The sequence below is a fragment of the Notechis scutatus genome, chromosome 1 (assembly GCF_049901735.1).
Source record: "Notechis scutatus isolate UNSWTSFEM ecotype Mainland chromosome 1, rNotScu1.2, whole genome shotgun sequence".
NCBI lineage: Eukaryota > Metazoa > Chordata > Lepidosauria > Squamata > Elapidae > Notechis > Notechis scutatus.
In genome coordinates this window covers 7,309,848-7,331,009 of record NC_142009.1, presented here as the reverse complement: position 1 = coordinate 7,331,009, position 21,162 = coordinate 7,309,848, and the positions used below count along the sequence as shown (strand labels likewise).

The window sequence follows — 21,162 nt, the reverse complement described above, 5'->3', positions numbered from 1 at the left end:
TGCCATAACGTCCCATAGTCAACAACCATTGCTGCAAAAAAAAGAAAGAAGAAAAAAAAAAGAAAAAAACAGTTTGCAAGTTGGGTCATTTACGTGATGACTCACTTAATGACCATCCTGGCTTTCAGGCACTATTATTATGGTCATAAGTCAAGGACTACCTATAGGCAGAAATGTTCAACAATGGATGAAGACAAATTCCACAAGTAGAACAAGTCATTCTAGGAAATGTCCATTTCATCTTTACTAGTAAATTTTAAACACAGATAGTCCTCAATTTACAACCATTCATTTAATGACCGTTCAAAATGGTGACTGACTCATAATTATGACACTTGCAGTGTCTTGGGGTCATGTGATCCCCCCTACTGTGACCTCCTGACAAGCGAAGTCAATGGGGAAGCCGGATTCACTTAACAACCGTGTTGCTAACCTAAACAACTACGGCGACTCACTTAACAACCGTGGCAGGAAAGGTCGTAAAATGGGGCAAAACTCACCTAACAACTGTCTCGCTTAGCAACAGAAATGTTGGCCTCAATTGTGGTCGTAAGTCGAGGACTGCCTGTACAGAGATGGGAATTCAACTTTTTTATCGTTTTTCCATTCCTCCCGATGGAAAGAAATGTTGCGTGGAGATCATTTAAGACTCAACACACCTGACAGAACAAGCCTAAAGCAGACTCTGTAAGAGGATAACAACAATAACAGCAACAACAGTAGTGTTGGAAGGGACCTTGGAGGTCTTCTAGCCCACCCCCCTTGCCTAGGCAGGAAACCCTACACCACTTCAGACAAATGGTTGTCCAACCTCTTCTTAAAAACTTTCAGTGTTGGAGCATTTACAACTTCTGGAGACAAGTTGTTCCATTGATTAATTGTTCTGTCAGGAAATTTATCCTTAGTTCTAAGTTCCTTCTCTCCTTGATTAGTGTCCATCCATCGCTTCTTGTCCTGCCTTCAGGTGTCACGGAGAATAGCTTGACTCCCTCTTCTTTGGGGCAGCCCCTGAGATATTGAAAGACTGCTATCATGTCTCCCCCTAGTCCTCTTTTTCATCAAACTAAAAGGTGAAGGTTCCTCTTGCACATACGTGCTAGTCGTTCCCAGTTCTAGGGGGGCAGTGGGCTCATCTCCGTTTCAAAGCCGAAGAAGAGCCTGCGCTGTCCGAAGACGTCTCCATGGTCATGTGGCCTGCAGGACTAAACGCCGAAGGCGCACAGAACGCTGTTCCCTTCCAACCAAAGGGGTCCCCCATTTTTCTACTTGCATTTTTTTCACACACGCTTTCGAACTGCTAGGTTGGCCGAAGCTGGGACAAGTAACGGGAGCTCACTCCGTTACGCGGTGCTAGGGGTTCGAACCACCGAACGGCCGGCCTTTCTGACAGACAAGTTCAGCGTCTTAGCCCCTGAGCCATCACGTCCCACTCTTTTCACTGTAGACATAGCCAATTCCTGGATTTTGGGAAACCTGGGACGAAGGAGGCTCCTTCCACCTCAGCAGGATGAAAGCGGGGAGGGAAAAGGGATCGGCCCATGCCCAGGATTGAGCAAAGTTCCAAGTCAGAGATGCAATGCCTCCCTAACGCCATGCAAACATGGAGTTTGTGCACAGATGTCCGGTGGGAAGAGGACAGTCAAAATTCCTGGGATCCGCTGCTTTTATGGTTTTTTTTTTCCTTGGGAGCTGACAATAATCTTCAAGGTCAGTTCTCCCAGCTCTCTTCTCAAGCCCTTTGTGGCCTACAAGAGTTATGGTTTTTTTTCGCAAAGCAAGCGTAAACAGTGTTCAAGGAAATGGAATCAAGGATGCCATATTTACACCACGTCTTTAAAATAAATGTTTTAGCTCCAGCTTCCGGTGCCAAAACATTTTCCGTTTAAGAATGATGTTTTGTAGACAGCAGAAGGGCAGACTTGGAAAACACGATTACTCTTGTGCTTAAGAGCTATGGGAGAAGGAGGGAAGAGAGAGACAGCAGGCTAGATTATCTGGACTTTAAGCACTGGGTATACAGAATAACAGAAGGGACCTTGGAGGTCTTCTAGTCCAACCCCCTGCTCAGGCAGGAAACCCTATGTCATTTCACACAAATGGTTGTCCAATCTCTTCTTAAAAACCTCCAGTGATGGAGCACCCACAACTTCTGGTGGCAAGTTGTTTCACTGGTTAATTGTAGGAGAAGAGAAACACTTCCTGGGCTTACATTTATCAAATATGCACCAGTGGTAGTCCTTGATGTACGATCACAATCGAGCCCCAAAATGTCTGCTTGATAAACCAGACATTTCACAGGAATTTTGCCTCATTTTACAACCTTTCTAGCCACAGTTGTGAAGTGAATCACTGCAGTTGTTAAGCCAGTTACATGGTTGTTAAGTGAATCTGTTGCTAAGGGAGGCATACGTTAAACGAGCTTCGTCTCATTTTATGACCATGCTTGGAATGCTACATCCAGTTTTGGTCGCCGTGATGTAAAAAAAAGATGTTGAGACTCTAGAAAGGGTGCAGAGAAGAGCAACAAAGAGGATTAGGGGACAGGAGGCTAAAACATACAAAGAACATTTGCAGGAATTGGGTATGTCTAGTCTAGTGAAAAGAAGGACTGGGGATGACATGATAGCAGTATATTCTAGTATTTGAGGGTCTGCCCCAAAGAAGAGGGAGTCAAGCTATTCTCCAAAGCACCAGAAGGCAGGACAAGAAGCAACGGGTGGAAACTAATCAAGGAGAGAAGCAACTTAGAACTAAGGAGGAATTTCCTGACAGTGAGAACAATTAACCAGTGGAACAACTTGACTCCAGAAGTTCTGAATTCTTCTCCACTGGAAGTTTTGAAAAAGAGATTGGACAACTATTTGTCTCAAATGGTATAGCATTTCCTGCCTGAGCTGGGGGTTGGACTATAAGACCTCTAAGGTCCCTTCCAACACTGTTATTCTGTTATCCCAAAGGGATAACGTATGTTTTTAACCAGAATACAAGTGGCCACTCACACTGTGCATTTGGCAAATCATTCATTAAATTTGCCCCAAGTACCCCACCTTCCAAATCTTTCCTTACGGAGGGTGGTGTGCGAGATAAGTGAAAATAAATGACTCGAAATCATTACAAGATTTTTCTTGTTCTTGTTGTTGTTGGCTTTACTCAACACAAGCCGAGTTGACAAACCCAGGCCCCAATTTCGCTGACATTAGTTTACGTCTCATTAGGACTCTAATGAAAACAGCATGCCGGCTCGACTTTAAAAAGGAAAAAAAAAATGTCTTTTTTTTTTAATTAAAAAAAAAAAAAAGACAATCCAATTGCTGTGTAAGCAAACGGGGGTTTCGTTTCCTCAAACGCGCTATAACCGCGGCTTCAAACGGACCGCAAGAGACTCTTACAAGTGCATATACAAGGGATTTAAAGTCTATTACATTCCATATATTCTTCGCTTTAATCTAGAGCTTTTAATCTTGACTCGAGCCAACGTCATCTCTATTTGTCAGGGTTGGCTGTGATTACTCTGATCGGCGCAAGGAGAATCTTCTCCGCCGGGTTTTTCCTGGGGCCTGTTTGACAGGCAACCCACATCCTACCTTTTTCCTTTGATTTATTTTTATTTTATTTATTTCATTTTTTTTTAAAAAAAATCTATTTTATTTTAGAAAATGTATATGTCTGCGCACTTTCAGTGAACCCATTTGGTGCAGGGGGGGGGAGGGGTTAGACGCTAGACTAGAAGTGAGTTCTAGTCCCACCTTGGCCATGACTGTCAGCTGGGTGACTTTGGGGCCGGTCACCGGGAGATGGGGAGTTCTAGTCCTGCCTTAGTCATAAAAGCTGGCTGCCTGATTTTAAGACAATCCCTGGGAGACAGTGAGTTCTAGTCCTGCCGTAGGTAAAAGCCAGGTGGGTGACTTTGGGCCAATAACCAGGAGATGGGAAATTCTAGTCCTATCTTAGCCATGAAAGCTGGCTGTGTGATTTTTTAAGACAATCATTAGGAGACAGTGAGTTCTAGTCCTGCGTTAGGCATGAAAGACGACTAGGTGACTTTGGACCAGGCAGTCTCTCTCTCTCAGCCCAACTTACCTCACAGAGTTGTGGGTTGTAGGGAAAAGAGGAGGAGGAAGGTGTGTTGGATATGTTTGCCGTCTTGACTTATTTGTAAGAATAGTAAAGGCTAGATAGAAATCAATACATTTATTTAAAAAATATATATATATCCAGCAATAAGTTTTGAAACACCAGAAGGGGACCTTCTAAAGAGGAATGATTTGAGAAAGAGCACGGACCATTTCAGGGCGAAGTAGCTGCAAATATTTTGGAGCCAATCTGATTCTTTCCTGCAAAGCCATTTGGTTGAACACACCCAGTGCATTTTCCCATGACTTTATATGTTCCTTTTTCTAAAGGAGTGGATGCTTCCCCTCATGTTATTTTTTTTTTTATATGTGCCCCTGCAACATTAAGCATGGCTTTCATTCTTTTATCCTGCACCTTCCCCATCTGGAGGACAACCCCATAAAATGCAGAACTGGCAGGGCAGCCAACAGGCTACGGAGGGGTGACAGGCCTTTCGGAAATTCCTAAAAACCCAGCAAAAAAATTCTTTGAACCAGAGATCAAAGCTTAAGAGATACTTAATTCTGCGGTGAGCAACTCACAGGCAGCATATGTTAATGGGAACCAGCAAAAAACCCTACCAAAAGCTGATTAAATCATGTTAATAATATAACATTAAAAGACAACACAGCTGAGTGTCAATCACCCCCATTCAAGACTCAAAGTGACAGAAGGCAGGAAGAGCCTGACATTTTCCCCTCCCCTCCCCTGAAAAAAAACAGAAGAACTACAGGTAGTCCTCAACTTATGACCACAATTGAGCCCCAAGATTTTGTTGCTAAGAGAGACAGTTAAGTGAGTTTTGCCCCATTTGACCTTTCCTGCCATGGTTGTTAAGTGAATCGCTGCAGCTGGAGTGACTGAATTTTGATCACGTGACCTTGGGGGTGCTGCAATGGTCATAAGTGTGAAAAAAGTCATAAGTCACTTTTTTCAGTGCCATTGTAACTTCAAATGATTACGAAACAAATGGGAATGGAATGGAGTAGAATAGCAATTAGAAGAATAGAATAGAATAGAATAGAATAGAATAGAATAGAATAGAATAGAATAGAATAGAATAGAATAGAATAGAATAGAATAGAATAGAATAGAATAGAATAGAATAGAATAACAGAGTTAGAAGGGACCTTGGAGTTCTTCTAGTCCAACTCTGCTCAGACAGGAAATCCTAAACCATTTCAGACAAATGATTATCGAATCTCTTCTTAAAATTTTCCAGTGTTTGAACATCTACAACTTCTGGAGGCAAGTTGTTCCAATGATTAACCGTTCTCACTGTCAGAAAATTCCCCGTTATTTATAGGCTGTCAGGAAATTTCTCCTTGGTTCTAGGTTGAGTAGAGTAGAGTAGAGAAGAGAAAAGTAGAGAAGAGAAGAGTGGAGTGGAGAAGAGAAGTGTAGAGTAGAGTAGAGTAGAGTAGAGAAGAGAAGAGAAGAGAAGAGAAGAGAAGAGAAGAGAAGAGAAGAGAAGAGAAGAGTGGAGAAGAGAAGTGTAGAGTAGAGTAGAGTAGAGTAGGGTAGGGTAGAGAAGAGTAGAGTAGAATAGAGTAGAGAAGAGAAGAGAAGAGAAGAGTAGAGAAGAGAAGAGAAGAGAAGAGAAGAGTAGAGAAGAGTAGAGAAGAGAAGAGAAGAGAAGAGAAGAGAAGAGAAGAGAAGAGTAGAGAGAAGAGAAGAGAAGAGAAGAGAAGAGAAGAGAAGAGTGGAGAAGAGGTGTAGAGTAGAGTAGAGTAGAGTAGGGTAGAGTAGAGTAGAATAGAGTAGATTAGAGAAGAGAAGAGTGGAGTAGAGAAGAGAAGAGTGGAGTGGAGAAGAGTAGAGAAGTAGAGAGAGAAGAGTAGAGAAGAGAAGAGTAAAGAAGAGAAGAGAAGAGAAGAGAAGAGAGAAGAGAAGTGAGAGTAGAGTAGAGTAGAGAAGAGTAGAGTAGAGTAGGGTAGAGTAGAGAAGAGTAGATTAGAGAAGAGAAGAGAAGAGTAGAGTAGAGTAAAGAAGAGAAGAGAAGAGTAGAGAAGAGAGGAGTGGAGTGGAGAAGAGTAGAGTAGAGTAGAGAAGAGCAGAGAAGAGTAGAGAAGAGAAGAGTAGAGAAGAGAAGAGAAGAGTGGAGAAGAGAAGTGTAGAGTAGAGTAGAGTAGGGTAGGGTAGAGAAGAGTAGAGTAGAATAGAGTAGATTAGAGAAGAGAAGAGAAGAGTAGAGTAGAGTAGAGTAGAGAAGAGAAGAGAAGAGAAGAGAAGAGAAGAGAAGAGAAGAGCAGACTTGGAAGGGGTCTTATAAAGCAGGAAACCCTAGGCCTAGACCATTTCAGACAGATGATTGTCTAATCTCTTCTTAAAAGCCTCCAGTGTTGGAGCACCTACAACTTCTGGAGGCAAGTTGTTCCATTGAATTGTTCTCACCATTAGGAAATTCTCCTTCATTCTAGGTTGCTTCTCTCCTTGATTAGTTTCCACCCGTTGCAGAGAAGAGCAACTAGGATGATGAGGGGACTGGAGGATAAAACATATGAAGAACGGTTGTGGGAACTGGGCCTGGCTAGTTTAGTGAAGAGAAGGACCAGGGGAGACAGGATAGCAGTCTTCCAATATTTGAAGGGCTGCCACAGAGAGGAGGAAGGGGTCAAGTTATTTTCTAAAGCGCCTGTAGGCCAGACAAGGAATAATGGATGAAAACTAAACAAGGAGAGATTCAACCTTGAAATAAGGAGAAATTTTCTGACAGTGAGAACAATCAACCAATGGAACAGAAGTTGCCCTCGGAAGTTGTGGGAGCTTCATCACTGGAGGCTTTCAAGAAGAGATTGGACTGCCCTCTGTCAGAAATGGTGTAGGTCTCCTGCTGGGGGGGGGGTGTCGGACTAGATGACCTACAAGGTCCCTTCCAACTCTGTTATTCTGTATTCTGAATCTGGCTCCTCCCATTGACTTTGCTTGTCAGAATCTCCCTAGGAAAGTTGCAAATGACAATCCCAGGACCCCAGGATGTTGCAACCGTCATAAACGCAGAGCACTTGCCAACACTTGAAGTTTGATCATGTGACTGTGGGGGACACTGCAATGGTAACATATGTGAGAAGTAGTCATCAGTCCCTTTTTTTTTCCAGTGCCATTGTAACTTGAAACAGTCGTTAAACTGATGGTTGTAAGTTGAGGACTATTTGTAGCTGTTTTATTGCTCAAGACTACATGCAGGTATCTTCTGAGATTGATGGTCTGCACTGGGGTAAGACTAGATAAGATTCAACAGCATTCAAGGGAAGGGTTAGACTTCATCCTCTTGTGCCCACATTAGGGATTCCAGACTAGTTCCCTGTTTGACACCTCTTCCTGTCTCATCCAGCCTCTTTCCTTACAGCTCTCTCAGCGTCTTCTAGGACACTATCTGATGGCTCTCCTCTGCTGAGCCTTGGAAACTGGTCCAGAGCGTTGATTGTGGCTAGTTTATCCATCATCTTAGCCTTTATAGCTGCCTCATAGCTGCAGTTGTGCTCGGTAATGGAGAAGGTGGCAGTAACGTTCCAGCTTCAAGTTTGGCAGTACATACAGCTATTCTTAGAGCAGACTAGAATTCTTTTATTGGCCAAGTATGATTGGACACACAAGGAATTTGTCTTGGTGCAAATGCTCTCAGTATACATAAAGGAAAGATACATTCGTCAAGAGTCAAGAATCATCAGGTACATACACTTAATGATAGTCACAGGGTACAATAAACAATCAAATCACACTAGGAAACAGTCAATAGAAATCGGAAGGATACAAGTGACAAAGTTACAGTCATACAGTCACAAGTGGGAGGGGATGGGTGATAAGGAGCAATGAGAAGATTAACAGTAATAGTAATGCAGACTTTGTAAATAGTTGGACAGTGTTGAGGGAATTATTTGCTTAGCAGAGTGATGGCGTTCAGGGAACAAACTTTCCTTGTGTCTAGTTGTTCTGGTGTGCAGGGCTCTATAGAGTCGTTTTGAGGGAAGGAGTTGGAACAGTTTATGTCCAGGATGTGAGGGGTCTGTAGATATTTTCCCAGCCCTCTTTTTGACTCGTGCAGGATACAGGTCCTCCATGGAAGGCAGGTGGGTACTAATTGTTTTTTCTGCAGTCCTAATTATCCTCTGAAGTCTGTGTCTGTCCTTGGGTTGCAGAACCAAACCGGACAGTTCTAGAGGTGCAGATGACAGACTCAATAATTCCTCTGTAGAACTGGATCAGCAGCTCCTTGGGCAGTTTGAGCTTCCTGAGTTGGCGCAGAAAGAACATTCTTCCAGGTCTTCTTGAATATGGCATGGAATGTGTAGTTGGTCTGTCTCAGACTGTGAGAGCAGCTTCCTCTTCACTATGCTGAACCATTGGGCAACGAACTGTTTCTCAATTAAATGTGAATGTAGGTCTTCTGTCCATCCATAATTCAGAGAAGCGCAACATATTGCTGCATATATGCATGTCTACAAAGGAAGATAGGAACCTAGGGGGGGGGGGAAGGAGGGGGTGTTTGGATTTTCTCTTTCCCCCTTTTTGGGGGGGGGAATTTTAGATTTTCCCCCATTCTTCTTTTTTCCTTTTTAAGTGACCTCGGGTCATGAACGCTTTGCCCACAACCAAAAAATCCACAAAATGTTCAACTCTGGTCATGAACACAATACACCCTCGTGTGGCGATCAAACCCAACCACAGCGATTTTCCCTGCTGTGCCAATTTCTCCTTCTACACATGCGCAGAATTGTAGGCACATGACAAGAGGACTATTCCAGGGTCTCTTCAGAACCTGGAGATGAAATTCGGAAGATCCCATGTGACACACTGCATTTGGCATTACTAACTACCGAATTATTTATTGTACGCTGCTTAGAACCACCTTTAGTCGAGATGAGCAGCCCGTAAGTTTAATAAATGAATATATCAATGAAATAAAAGTCATGGAAAAGTCTGGACAGAGTGAAGCAACCTGCCTTGGTTACACGTTCTTAATTCTACCCACAAACTCACAGACAGGTAAGCCCTCGACGTACGACCAAAGACTAAAATTCCTGTGTGCCAAGCAAAGCCCTTGTTAAGTGAGCCGTGCCCTCTTTTTTGTCATGGCTGCAAAGCGAATCACATGGCCGTTAAACGAATCTGGCTTGCTTGTCGGAAGCCAGTCCCAAATGGGGATTGCGTAACCACCACCACCCAGTCCCCGTGGACAATGCAACCGTCATAAATACATGCCTGTTGCCAAGCGTCCAAATTTCGATCCTGTGACCCTGCCACAGGTTGTAAGTGTGGAAAAGGGAAAATTTTTCAGGGCTGTTGTAACTTTGAATGGCCAGTAAACGAATGGTTGCAAGTCGAGGGCTGCCCGGATCGTATGGATGTAACGAGTGATCTGCTCCAGCGAAAGAGAAGAAGAGAGAGACCAGTAAAGGAGGCAAATGGAGGAAAAACAGAGGCAGCCATGAAGGATCCTTTCCAGCCAAATTGACACGGAAGGCATGCTGGGAAATCCACTCACCACGGAGCTTTGATGGAAAAGCACCCAGCTCCAAAGAGGTAAGGTCTTCACGGAAAGCAGGGGAAATGCACAAAGGTTAGATGGGACAGGTCATTTATCAATGAGCCACCTCATCAACTCCTTAAAATATATTTGCTTTTAGCGTTATTGGTTTCTTAAAAAGGGGGGGGGGGGGAATGCCAACAACCTCCGCACCACTCACCTGCAAAACAGAATGGGACAATTCGCCCTGGCCAACTCTCGCCGTGAGACAATTCCAACAATTCAAAACAATTTATGAGCCACACTGGCACAGTGGTTAGAGTGCAGTCCTGCAGGCTACTTCTGCTGACTGCCGGTTGCCTGCAATTTGGCAGTTCGAATCTCACCAGGCTCAAGATTGACTCAGCCTTCCCTCCTTCCGAGGTGGGTCAAATGAGGAGCCAGATTGTTGGGGGCAAAAGGCTGACTCTGTAAACTGCTTAGAGAGGGCCGTAAAGCACTGTGAAGCAGTATATGAGTCTAAGTGCTATTGCTAATTCTTTTTTCAATTATTTAAAATAATATTGAAATACAGGTAGTCTTAAAGCGGTATATAAGCCCAAGTGCTACTGCTATTACTAATTCTTATTTTAATTATTTGAAATAATATTAAAATACAGGTAGCATTATTACAACTCGCTGTGGGACAAGAGTTATGCTAATACCGGTGTCCTTGACTGCACAACCATTCATTTGGTAACTTACAAGGTGGCTGGAAAAAAAAAAAGGGACTGACGACTTTTTTTCACACTTATGACCGTTGCAGCATCCCTGTGGTCATGTGATCAAAATTCAGCCTCTCGGCAACGGATTCATACTTGTGATGGTTGCAGTGTCCCAAAATCACGAGATCCCCATTTGGGACTTTCTGTCAAGTGGGAAGCCAGATTCACTTAACAACTGTGTGACTAAATGAACAGCTGCAGTGGCTCGCTTAACATCTGAGGGCAAGAAAGGCCGTAAAATGGGGCAAAGCTCACTTAACAAATGTCTCACTTAGCACCTCAAATTTTGGGCTCAATTGTGGTCGTAAGTCGAGGGCTACCCATATTTTAATTTTCGTCATTCACACTTTCATTTGTTTCCTCTTTTGGCATCCTTTCTTTCACAATTCTGTTCCACCATTTCTTGATAGTCCTCGACTTACAACCACCCGAGCCCAACATTTCTGTTGATTAAACTTTGCCCCAATTTACAACCTTTCCTTGCCACATTTGTTGAGTGAATCACTGCAGTTGTTAAGTTAGTAGCGCAGTCGTTAAGTGAATCGGGCTTCCCCCATTGACCTTGCTTTTCAGAAGGTCGCAAAAGGGAATCAACATGACCTCCCAGGACTCTGCAACCGTCATAAATATGAGTCAGCTGCCAAGCATCTCAAATTAGATCACGTGACCACGGGAACAGCTGCAACGGTCGCAAGTGTGAAAAATGGTCCTAAGTCACTTTTTTTCAGTGCCGTTGTAACTTTGAATAGTCACTAAATGAACAATTGTAATTCGAGGACCACTTGTATTAGTGCAACCCTTGTCCCATGGCGAGTCATCCCATGGCAAGTTGGCTGTGGCAACTTGTCCTAGACCCCCCCCCCCCAAAAAAAGAAGTTAGGGGGGAAAAATCACAACACAGGTGAGGTGCTAATGAAAATAACTGTTCTTCCTTCCCAAAATGCATAAAACATTTTCTTCTCTTGTTTTCCTGTTATTACTTTCTTTAACAGGGAGCAGCCCAAAAGTCTGAACTGTATATTTGCTCGAAATGCCCCTGAAATAACATGTCACTGACAATAAAAACCTTCAAATATAAAAATTACTGGTTGGAGAAATGGCTAAGCTTTTCATCTGACGGTCGTTGCAGCCTATTTTAACTCTGGATTTATTTATGGATTTATTTATTTATATATAAATAAATAAATATAAACATATATATTTAAGCATATATATATATATATATATTCCCTGTAGGTGAACCTGAGATGCAATACGTGCCCACAGATACTGGAGAAAGGCAACAGGTACACAGGTAAATCCTCGATGTAAAACCATTCGTTTAGTGACCGTTGGAAGTTACAATGGCACAGAAAAAAGTGACTTCTGACCAGTTTGCAGCATTGTTCTGACCTAGGCTTCACAAAATCACAAAGCAGACTCCTTGTCCCGACAAAACTTTTATTTTTTTATTTAGGCTTACGTGAATTCCTATCATTCCCATCCAGCAAAGTCCCAGCAAACAGTCTTTGAAGGGTGAGTGATAACCACAGTCCTTATCTGGCTTGGAGAGCTGCCAGGCTGATATCTTCCAAGCTCAATGCTGTACAAGAAAATACTTAGCAAGGAGTCTCTGAGAGTCACGAACAAATCTTCACACTAATTAAATGAACTAATTGTCTCCTGCAACCACCACTCCTATTTATTCCCTATGGGAGGGGCCATTCATCATCCAACTGTGCCTTTACTCCCAATTCGACCCTTGTTCCTTAACTTTTCCCTTCTTCTGGCAGCTCTGCACATGCACACACTGGGAACAGGCTCCAGCTGTTCTTCTGCCCCACTGATCTCCAGCTCCGAAGGCAGCTGATAACTATCGGATGGTCCTGGCTCCATCTCTGCCTCCGACGCAGAGCACTGGTCAGAGCCTTCCCCAGACTCCAGGACTGGCCCATTTTCCTCCCCAACCTCCTCACTGTCCAATTCTGCTGTCAGCTCTGCCGGCCGGCCACAACAAGCATCCCTATGGTCACATGATCAAAATTCAGAATTCAGCAGGGCCGGCAGGGGACTTCTGGGTGTTGAATTCCACCCCTCTTAAAGCAGCCAGGAAAACACTGATATAGATGTTGGGGATGAACAGCCATGTTGTACGTAGCATGAGTTAGAAACTGAATAGGATCTGAGTTGGGTTTGGTCTTGCCTAGCAAAATAATCCTGATGCTAACGTTGAGACTAACCTGATTTAACCTGGAAATAAGGAGAAACTTTCTGACAGTGAGAACAATCAACCCATGGAACAGAAGTTGTCCTCGGAAGTTGTGGGAGCGCCATCACTTGAGACCTTCAAGAAGAGATTGGACTGCCATTTGTCAGAAATGATGTAGGGTCTCCCGCTTGGGTGGGGGCTTGGACTAGATGACCTACAAGGTCCCTTCCAACTCTGATTAACTCTGTTCTCTGTTATCTGAGACCTAGATTCATGGCTTCCCTTCTCCATCTTTGGGAAGGCAAAGCTGGGCAGATCCCTGAACTCCCCATTCAAACCTGTCCCTGAGCCACCAACTTTCCAGTAAAGATGGCAACTATAAGCATGGTATGTGAACGTGGCACATGTGATGCCAGCAAACTTCCAGAGCATTTCCTTCCATGAAGCAGCCTCACTAAACCTCTCCCCACCCACCCCCAGAAATCTGAAAGACCCTCGCTCCTCAAATGTGGTGGCTAGACGCTGAGCAACGAGCATTCCCCCTTCCCAAAGTGCACAGACAGAGACACAAAACCCCATATGGCTAAAGATCAAAGGCAAATTTCCATAAGTTCGGGGAAATAAAAATAAAAATGACAAGTTCAAAAGAGCAAAAGAAAACCCCAAGCCTTAAAAAAAATGGAAAAAAAAAAGAAAAAAGAAAAACAAGGCAATGAAGCAGAGACATGAGAGACAGGGGAGCAGCAGGGAGTTAAATAACTGGGTTAACAAGAGAGGCTTGGGTTGAGGTCTTTCGCTAACCGCAAGTGACCACCTTACTTGTTGTGTAAAAGGTAACAACCAGCAACTTCACACCTGGCCGCACACTTTTGAGATTTCTGAGGGAGGTAGCACAGCTCCGTTAAAAACTATACGTTTGTGAGTTGTTCAGTATCATCGGTAGCTTGTGTGGCATTTACACATGTCACCGCAGGTAAATTCTCCATTTACAACTACCCATTTAGTGACTGTTCGAAGTTACAAAGGCACTGAAAAAAGGTATGACTGTTTTTCGCACTTATGACCGCTGAAGCATCCCCATGGTCATGTGATCAAAATTCTTCTCTCCTTGATTGGTTTACCACCCATCACTCCTTGTCCTGCCTTTAGATACTTTGGAAAATAGGTTGACCCCCCTCCTCTTCTATGGGGCAACCCCTCAAATATTGGAACATGTTATTATGTCTCCCCTAGTTCTTCTCTTCTCTTCCCTTTTCTTCTTTTTTTGTGTGTTTATTTTTCTCTTCTCTTCTTTTCTTTGTTGTGTTTATTCTTCTCTTCTCTTCTCTTCTCTTCTCTTCTCTTCTCTTCTCTTCTCTTCTCTTCTCTTCCCTTCTCTTTTCTCTTCTCTTCTCTCCTCTCCTCTCTTCCCTAGACAAGACATATCCAATTCCTGCAACCATTCTTCGTATTTCAGCCTCAAGGCCCTTTTTAACAGGAGATAAAGGGACTTGCACCAAGGACTCACTACATCTTTAAAACCATCCAAGCCGTGAATTATGTCCTTCCTTCTAGACCACGTGGCTGCCTCAATTAAATTGTTATTCTCCACAGTGTCTCAGCAATCTTTCCTCCCCTTGCTATTTGATTTTCTTAATTGGAGATGGCAGGGATTGAACATGTGACCTTCTGGAAGCCGAGCAGCTGCTCCACCATTGACCTACAATATCTTCAGATCCGGTACAGATTTTGTGCAAAGCAAAAAAAAAAGAGTGATTCAAAGCCTAGATAAGGTCTCTGGGGGATCCAGGGAACATAAAAAAAAATCTCAGCTGCTTTGAGAATGCAAAACCAAAACTTTGGGTTTGACATCTGCAGAGGGACAGGAAGGAAGGAGGGTGAATTATATCTTCCTGACCGCTTAGTCATAAAAAGGAGGTGGCAAACCCACGCATCACAATTTGCATCTCTGCTCCCCTCTCTGATAAGGGACTTACTGAATACAGAATAACAGAGTTGGAAGGGACCTTGGAGGTCTTCTAGTCCAACCTGTTGAGGCAGGAAAAACGATACCATTTTGGACAAATGGTTGAGCAATTTATTCTTAAAACCTCCAGTGATGAAGCACCCAAGATGTCTGGAGGCAAGTAGTTCCACTGGTTAATTGTTTTCACTGTCTGGAAATTCCTCCTTATTAGCAGGTTGCTTCTCTCCTTGGTTAGTTTCCATCCGTTGCTTCTTGTCCTGCCTTCTGGGGCTTTGGAGAATAGCTTGACTGCCTCTTCTTTGGGACCAGCCCCCCAGATATTGGAAGACTGCTATCACATCACCCCTAGTCCTTCTCTTCATCAAACGGAAAAGAAGGACTGGGGTGACAACGATTTTTTTTTTCTGGCTGGCTTTCCATACAATATGCCCTCCATCTGCTATAACTTTAAATTCTATTTTAAAATTTACCAGCGTTAGTAAATTTTGATATCTCTCCATCCATTTCCCCATATTAGGAAGCATTTTTCCAAAGCTCACAAATTCTGGGGTGTTTTTCCCCCCCTTCAGATAGGTTGAACTAGGAATTCTTCATGTCATCCATTTGGAGACATGCGTCCCATGTTCCATCATACAATTGATCTACTATGTAATGGCAAATCATTCAGGTGCTCAGTAAACCTAGCACCATTTGCATACAAAAGTACAGGTAGTCCTCAACTTATGGCCACAACTGAGCCTGTTGCTAAGCAAGTCAGTTATAAAGCGCCTTTTCTCCATTTTATGACTTTTCTTGCCATAGTGGTTAAGCAAACCGCTGCAGCTGTTTAGTTAGTAACCCGGTTGTTAAGTGAATCTGGCTTCCCCGTGGACTTTGCTTGTGAGAAGGTCGCAAAAGGGGATCATGTGACCTTAGGACAAAGCAATGGTCATAAAGATGAGTCAGTTCCCAAGTATACATGGCCGCGAGGATGCTGTAACAGTTGTAAGTGTGAAAAACGGTCATTGGTTACATTTTTCAGCGCAGTTAACACTTTATCTTAAAAAAAAAATGACATGCAAATACACATACAAACCCATATTAAGTATTGGGGTTTTTAAAAAAATATTTTGTTTCAAAAAAACTGTGCTTCTCCTTTTAATTATGATCCTTTCATGCATGCCATTCTTTATGGCTACGTGGTGGTTAATAATCAAAAATATTGAATAAACTGGCAACATTTTATTCAAAAGCCAGTTTGGTCTAGTGGTCATGACAGCAGACTAGAAAGGAGGAAGTGTAGAGTTCTATTTATTTTTATTTATTTATTTTTGTCAATTGCTTACAAGATAATAGGTAGAAGTAAAAATATAGTTATGAATACATGGATACATATAAGAAAAATAAAAAAAAATAAAAGAAACAATAGGACAGGGACGGTAGGCACGTTGGTGCGCTTATGCACGCCCCCTACAGACCTCTTAGGAAAGGGGTGAGGTCAAGAGTAGACAGTCCAAGGTTAAAGTTTTTGGGGTTTGGGGAAGGAACCACAGAGTCAGGTAGAGTATTCCAGACATTGACTGTTGCTGAAGTCGTATTTCCTGCAATCAAGTTTGGCGCGGTTTACCTTGAGTTTGTATCTATTGTTTGCTCTTGTATTGTTATGGTTGAAGCTGAAGTATTCATTGACAGGTAAGTCGTTGCAATGTATGATTTTATATACTATACTTAGATCGGGCCGAAGGCGGCGTAGTTCTAGGTTTTATTTTCTAATCTCTCATTAAACATGAAAGCCAGCTGGGTGACTTTGGGCCAATCACTGGAAGACAGTGAGTTCTAGTTCCACCTTGGGCAGAAAAACTGGCTGGGTGACTTTGGGCCAATCACTTGGAGACTATGAGTTCAAGTCCTGCCTTAGGCATGAAAAATGGCTGGATGACTTTGGGCCAATCATCAGGAGCCTGTGAGTTCTAGTCCTGCCTTAGGCATGAATGCCAGCTGGGTGACTTTGGGCCAATCATTAGATGATGGTGAGTTCTAGTCCCACCTTAGGCATAAAAGTATCTGGTTTCAATATGGCTTCCAAAGCTGATACCGGCAGGGTGACTTAGGGCCAATCATTAGGAGACGGTGAGTTCTAGTCCTGCCTTAGGCATGAAAGGGTGACTGTGAGACAATCATTAGGAGATGGTGAGTTCTAATCCTACCTTAGCCATGAAAGCCAGCTCATAGGATTGTTGTGGGGAAAACAGGAGGAAGGTCTGTTGAATATGTTTCCCACCTTGAATTACTTGGAAGAATTATGGTGGGATACAAGGCAACAAATAAATTCTGTAAAACTATTGATAAATCACTTTTTAGGATCATGCCCACCCAGGCAAATACAACAAGAAGAATATCAGAGGAGAAATGCTGACTTTGTGATGCCTTATCGTAAGAGCGGACTTGAAGTTAATCAAAACAACTTCAAAAAAGGCCTGTTGAAAATGCTGAGCTAGATTATTGATCCAACACTGTGGGAAGGTACTGGATCAGGCTGAAGAACCAGGGCCACACATTAAGTTCCAGTTAAGATGATTTATTGCTCAAGCAATAAATACACAGGAATCCAGTTGACTAATGGCATTAAATTGGCAGTAGATAAAGAGTCAAGATAATTCAAGAGGGGTTGGACTTAGAACACTTGTGGGAAAGCCAATGATTCTAAACTGATTACTCTCTTGATTCCACCCTCAGAAAGTATGCTCAAAGTTATTGCTTTATATATATATATATTGTTATAAAATATATATTTAACAGAAATAACAAATGGAAGGGAGCATTAAGCATGTTCTAGTATCTGTAATGCAAAGATAGGGGCCATCACAAATTGTTTGTGTGTGTAGAAAACCAGCTAGGTTAGCTTTTCCTTTTATCTATGGGATAAGGAGAGGATAAAAAAAAATAGCAATATAACAGAATAACAGAGTTGGAAGGGAGCTTGGAGGTCTTCTAGTCCAACCCACTGCACAAAATTTAAACATTCTGGACAAATGGTTGTGCAATATCTTCTTAAAAAACCTCCAGTGATGGACCCCAAAAGTATTTTCTCAAGAGGCAACTGGACTTTCTGATTTTTCCTTTGAAGACGTTTCACTTCTTATCCAAGAAGCTTCCTCACCTCTGACTGGATGGTGGGGAATGGGAAAACCATGACCTGGATGACTGAGAACCTCCGTAGACCTCTAGTGATGGAAAACCCACAACTTCTGAAGGCAAGTTATAGAAGATATGACCGAGGTGGTATTACCATCCACCCAACTCTAACCTCTTGGAGATGTCTTGAGTTCTTCTTAGCTAATCGCTTGGAAGTGGTTTGGTCTTCCTTTTTGCCAAGGCAATGGAGGTCTGAAAACCTTCCATCCAAGCATTAACCGGGCCTAATCTTGCTTAGTTTACCAGCTGAGGTAAGGTCAGTCAATCTCAACCATCTGTTCAGACAGATGATTTAATGCATAGACTAAACATCATAAAGACTAATATCTCTTTAATTAGGCAACAAGTCTCATGTCTTACTTTTCTCCAACACTATAAACCAGGGTGGGCAGCTATAGTCCCTTTATGTCCTGTGGACTTCAACTCCCAGAATTCCTGAGCCACCCCTCTTTTAAAGGGATTTAGAGAGGAAGTTGCAATGGAGGAGCGCTCAAGGAAGGCATGAGTCACATAACAACTGACCACTTAACAACTGACCACTTGGTAAGTCAAAGGCTACCTGAAGTCCTTTTCTGTTAGCATAAAGATCAGTGTGTAGAGCTGGAAACATTTGTATTGATATTGTGGGATCACATATTTTGATCCCATCCAGATATGTTCTAGGAAAGGGTACGTAGCACCATTAACCAGAAGACGAGCACCATTCCTGGTGCTAGGAACTAGAAGGTAGGAAATTGCCTTCAGACACAACCAGGTCAAACCTTTGGATCACTCAGTTTATTAGCCCCTTTACAAGCAGGAAGGATTAATCTTCTTGTCTTTAGGTAGCTCTCGTAGAAGAATATGAGCAAGGATCCTTCCAATCCAACCTGCAATAACCCTGCTGGCATTGTATCTGTGTGTACACTATCACCAAAAGATGGCCTTTCCTCTTCCATATATCATAGTATCGATTTCTCTTTAAATAGAAGAGACCCAGCAGCCTGGAATGGGGCAACATGCCACAGCCAACTCGCCGTGGCCACCTCACCATGGCCAATTCTCCAGGGGCAACGCTCCACGGACAACTCACCACGAAGCAACTTGCTGTGGCCACCTTGCCACGGCGAATTAGATACACACCTCTGTGTATCTAATCATACTTGACCAAAAAAGTGTGCTATTCTATCCTGTCCTGTATCCTATCTATCGCATATGCTATCCTATCCTAACTTCTTATCATCTCATCTCCTCCCATTCCATCCTAATATCCTATCTATCCTACATCCTATGTTATGCTAATATGCTATGCTATCCTCTTATCGACTCGTCTTGACTTGACTCGACTCGTCCCATCCTGTCCCATCCCATCCCATCCTATATCCTATCCTAACTTAACCTATCCTGTCCTATCCTAAGCTTATATCCGATCTCATCCCATCCCGGATCCCTGGGATAAAACATCTTTCAAATTTGAATTTCCCGAACTGGTGCATTCTTCCAAAGCCTTCTTGTCTGTGAAACTAATTTCCGTAAGCGTGTCACCTCTGGTTTACTTTGCTGGGTTTTGAAAAGTAAATTTAATTCCATCTTTTTTTGTGTGTGTGTGTGTTCTTTTTTACTACTCTGGAGTTTGGCTTTGGTCTTTCTTTGTTATTTCCTATACAGCTGGGGTTGCTCCCTTGTCTCCCACCCAATACCACATACACCCCTCCCTCCCTTTCGTCTGTACAACTAACAGGTCCTGGAAAGGATTAAAGTCTCCCGAGTTCAAAAGAGATCAAACGGATATCAGCGATTTTTACTGAACAAATCAGTACATGAGATGATAACATCTCCGGCCAGATCCCACATCAAAAACAAGCCTTATCTGCATTCCTCTTTCCGTGGTGCAAGAACAAACACAGGGAGGACTCCAGACAGCCAGGATGAAACTTCTCCCTCGCTAAAGTTTTGCAGGACTGGGCAAAGGTTAGACCTAGAAGCTGTGCAATCCTGCATTCTCCAGGGCTTGGATCCAAAATCTGTGCCTTTGGTGATGGGTTTGGGGCCGGATCTCTAGCTGGTGGTCTTCCCGTCTGTCTCCTGCCCTCCGCCCCAATTCCACACCAACTCTTGCAGAGTTTCAGATTCGAGGCTGAAAAACTCCTCTCATAAAACCAGGGCTGGAAGGGACCTTGGAGGTCGTCTAGTCCAGCCCCCTGCTCAACCAGGAGAACCAATACTTTATTTCAGATAAGTGGCTGTCTAGTTTCTTCTTAAAAACCTCCAGTGATAGAGCACCCACGATTTCTGGAGGCCAGCTGTTCTACTGGTTAATTGTCCTCACTGTAAGGAACCATCTCCTTAATTACCAGGTTGCTTCTCCGTTTGATTAGTTTACAACCAATATTTTCTTGTCCTGCCCTTCAGGTGCTTTGGAGAATAATTTGACCCCCTCTTCTTTGTGGCAGCCCCTCAAACATTGGAATATCATGTTACCCCTAATTCTTCTTTTCTTTAGACTAGCCAGACCCAAACCCTGCAGCCCTTCTTTGTATGTTTCCTCCGGGCCTTTCATCATTTTAGTTGCTCTTCTTTGCACTTCATTGAATCATGAGGCTGGAAGGGATCTCAGAGGTCTTCTAATCTAACCCTCTACTCAAGGCAGACCACCTGATTAAGTGGTTTGCCCAGTCTATTTTTAAAAACCTCTGGCTATGGAGCACCCACACAGGAAGCAAAGCTGCTCTCACTGTCGGAAAATTTTGTCCTTAGTTCTGAGTTGCAGCTCTTTTTTGCAACTTCCACCCATTACTTATTATCCTGCCTTCTGGTGCCTTAGAGAAGAAGTCAATCCCCTCTTTTGTTTTAACATCTCTTCAAGACAGTTATAATGTTCCCCCTGATCCTTCACTTCAAGAGGCTAGAGAAGAACCTAGGTCTTTCATTCCCTATTCATCAGTCTTACAACACACAACAAATTGTTGTGTTGTCTTCATGAATCCATTTAGAAAAAGAGACAATTGTATTTTTTTTTAAAAAAAAGGAGCATGTGATTTGGGTTTTTAAATAAGTAATTATATTCAAGGATAAGGTAGTCTCAAGAAAGCTTGGGCTTTTAAACACTGTCGGTTCCTTTGAGGCAGAAGTTCCTACGTCCGCAATGATTGTGGATCAGATTATTTAAGATCCCAGTTTTTAGATTCACCCCAAATTTTATCTCAAGATCTAAAATGGACACCAACATCAAACATCAAAAACGTCATCAAAAAAGCCCAACAAAGAATGTTCTTTCTGCGCCAACTCAGGAAGCTCAAACTGCCCAAGGAGCTGCTGATCCAGTTCTACAGAGGAATTATGGAGCCTGTCATCTGCACCTCTAGAACTGTCTGGTTTGGTTCTGCAACCCAACAGGACAGACACAGACTCCAGAGAGTCATTAGGACTGCAGAAAAAACAATTACTACCCACCTGCCTTCAGTCGAGAACCTGTATACTGCACGAGTCAAAATGAGGGCTGTGAAAATAT

General features: G+C 43.0%; 1 protein-coding gene across 10 annotated transcripts in view; it reads right to left on the bottom strand.

Annotated features, from left to right (window-relative positions):
• Positions 1-21,162, bottom strand: part of BCAS3 (BCAS3 microtubule associated cell migration factor) — a 624,015-nt gene that overhangs the window by 333,054 nt on the left and 269,799 nt on the right. For 7 of the 10 annotated variants that reach the window (XM_087956170.1, XM_087956184.1, XM_087956163.1 and 4 more), the window contains exon 17: positions 9,599-9,643. The exons of the other annotated variants lie outside the window; for them this stretch is intronic. In XM_087956170.1, coding sequence (XP_087812296.1) covers positions 9,599-9,643 — 45 coding nt within the window. The remainder of the gene's footprint in view (positions 1-9,598; positions 9,644-21,162) is intronic. 10 annotated transcript variants of the gene reach the window in all.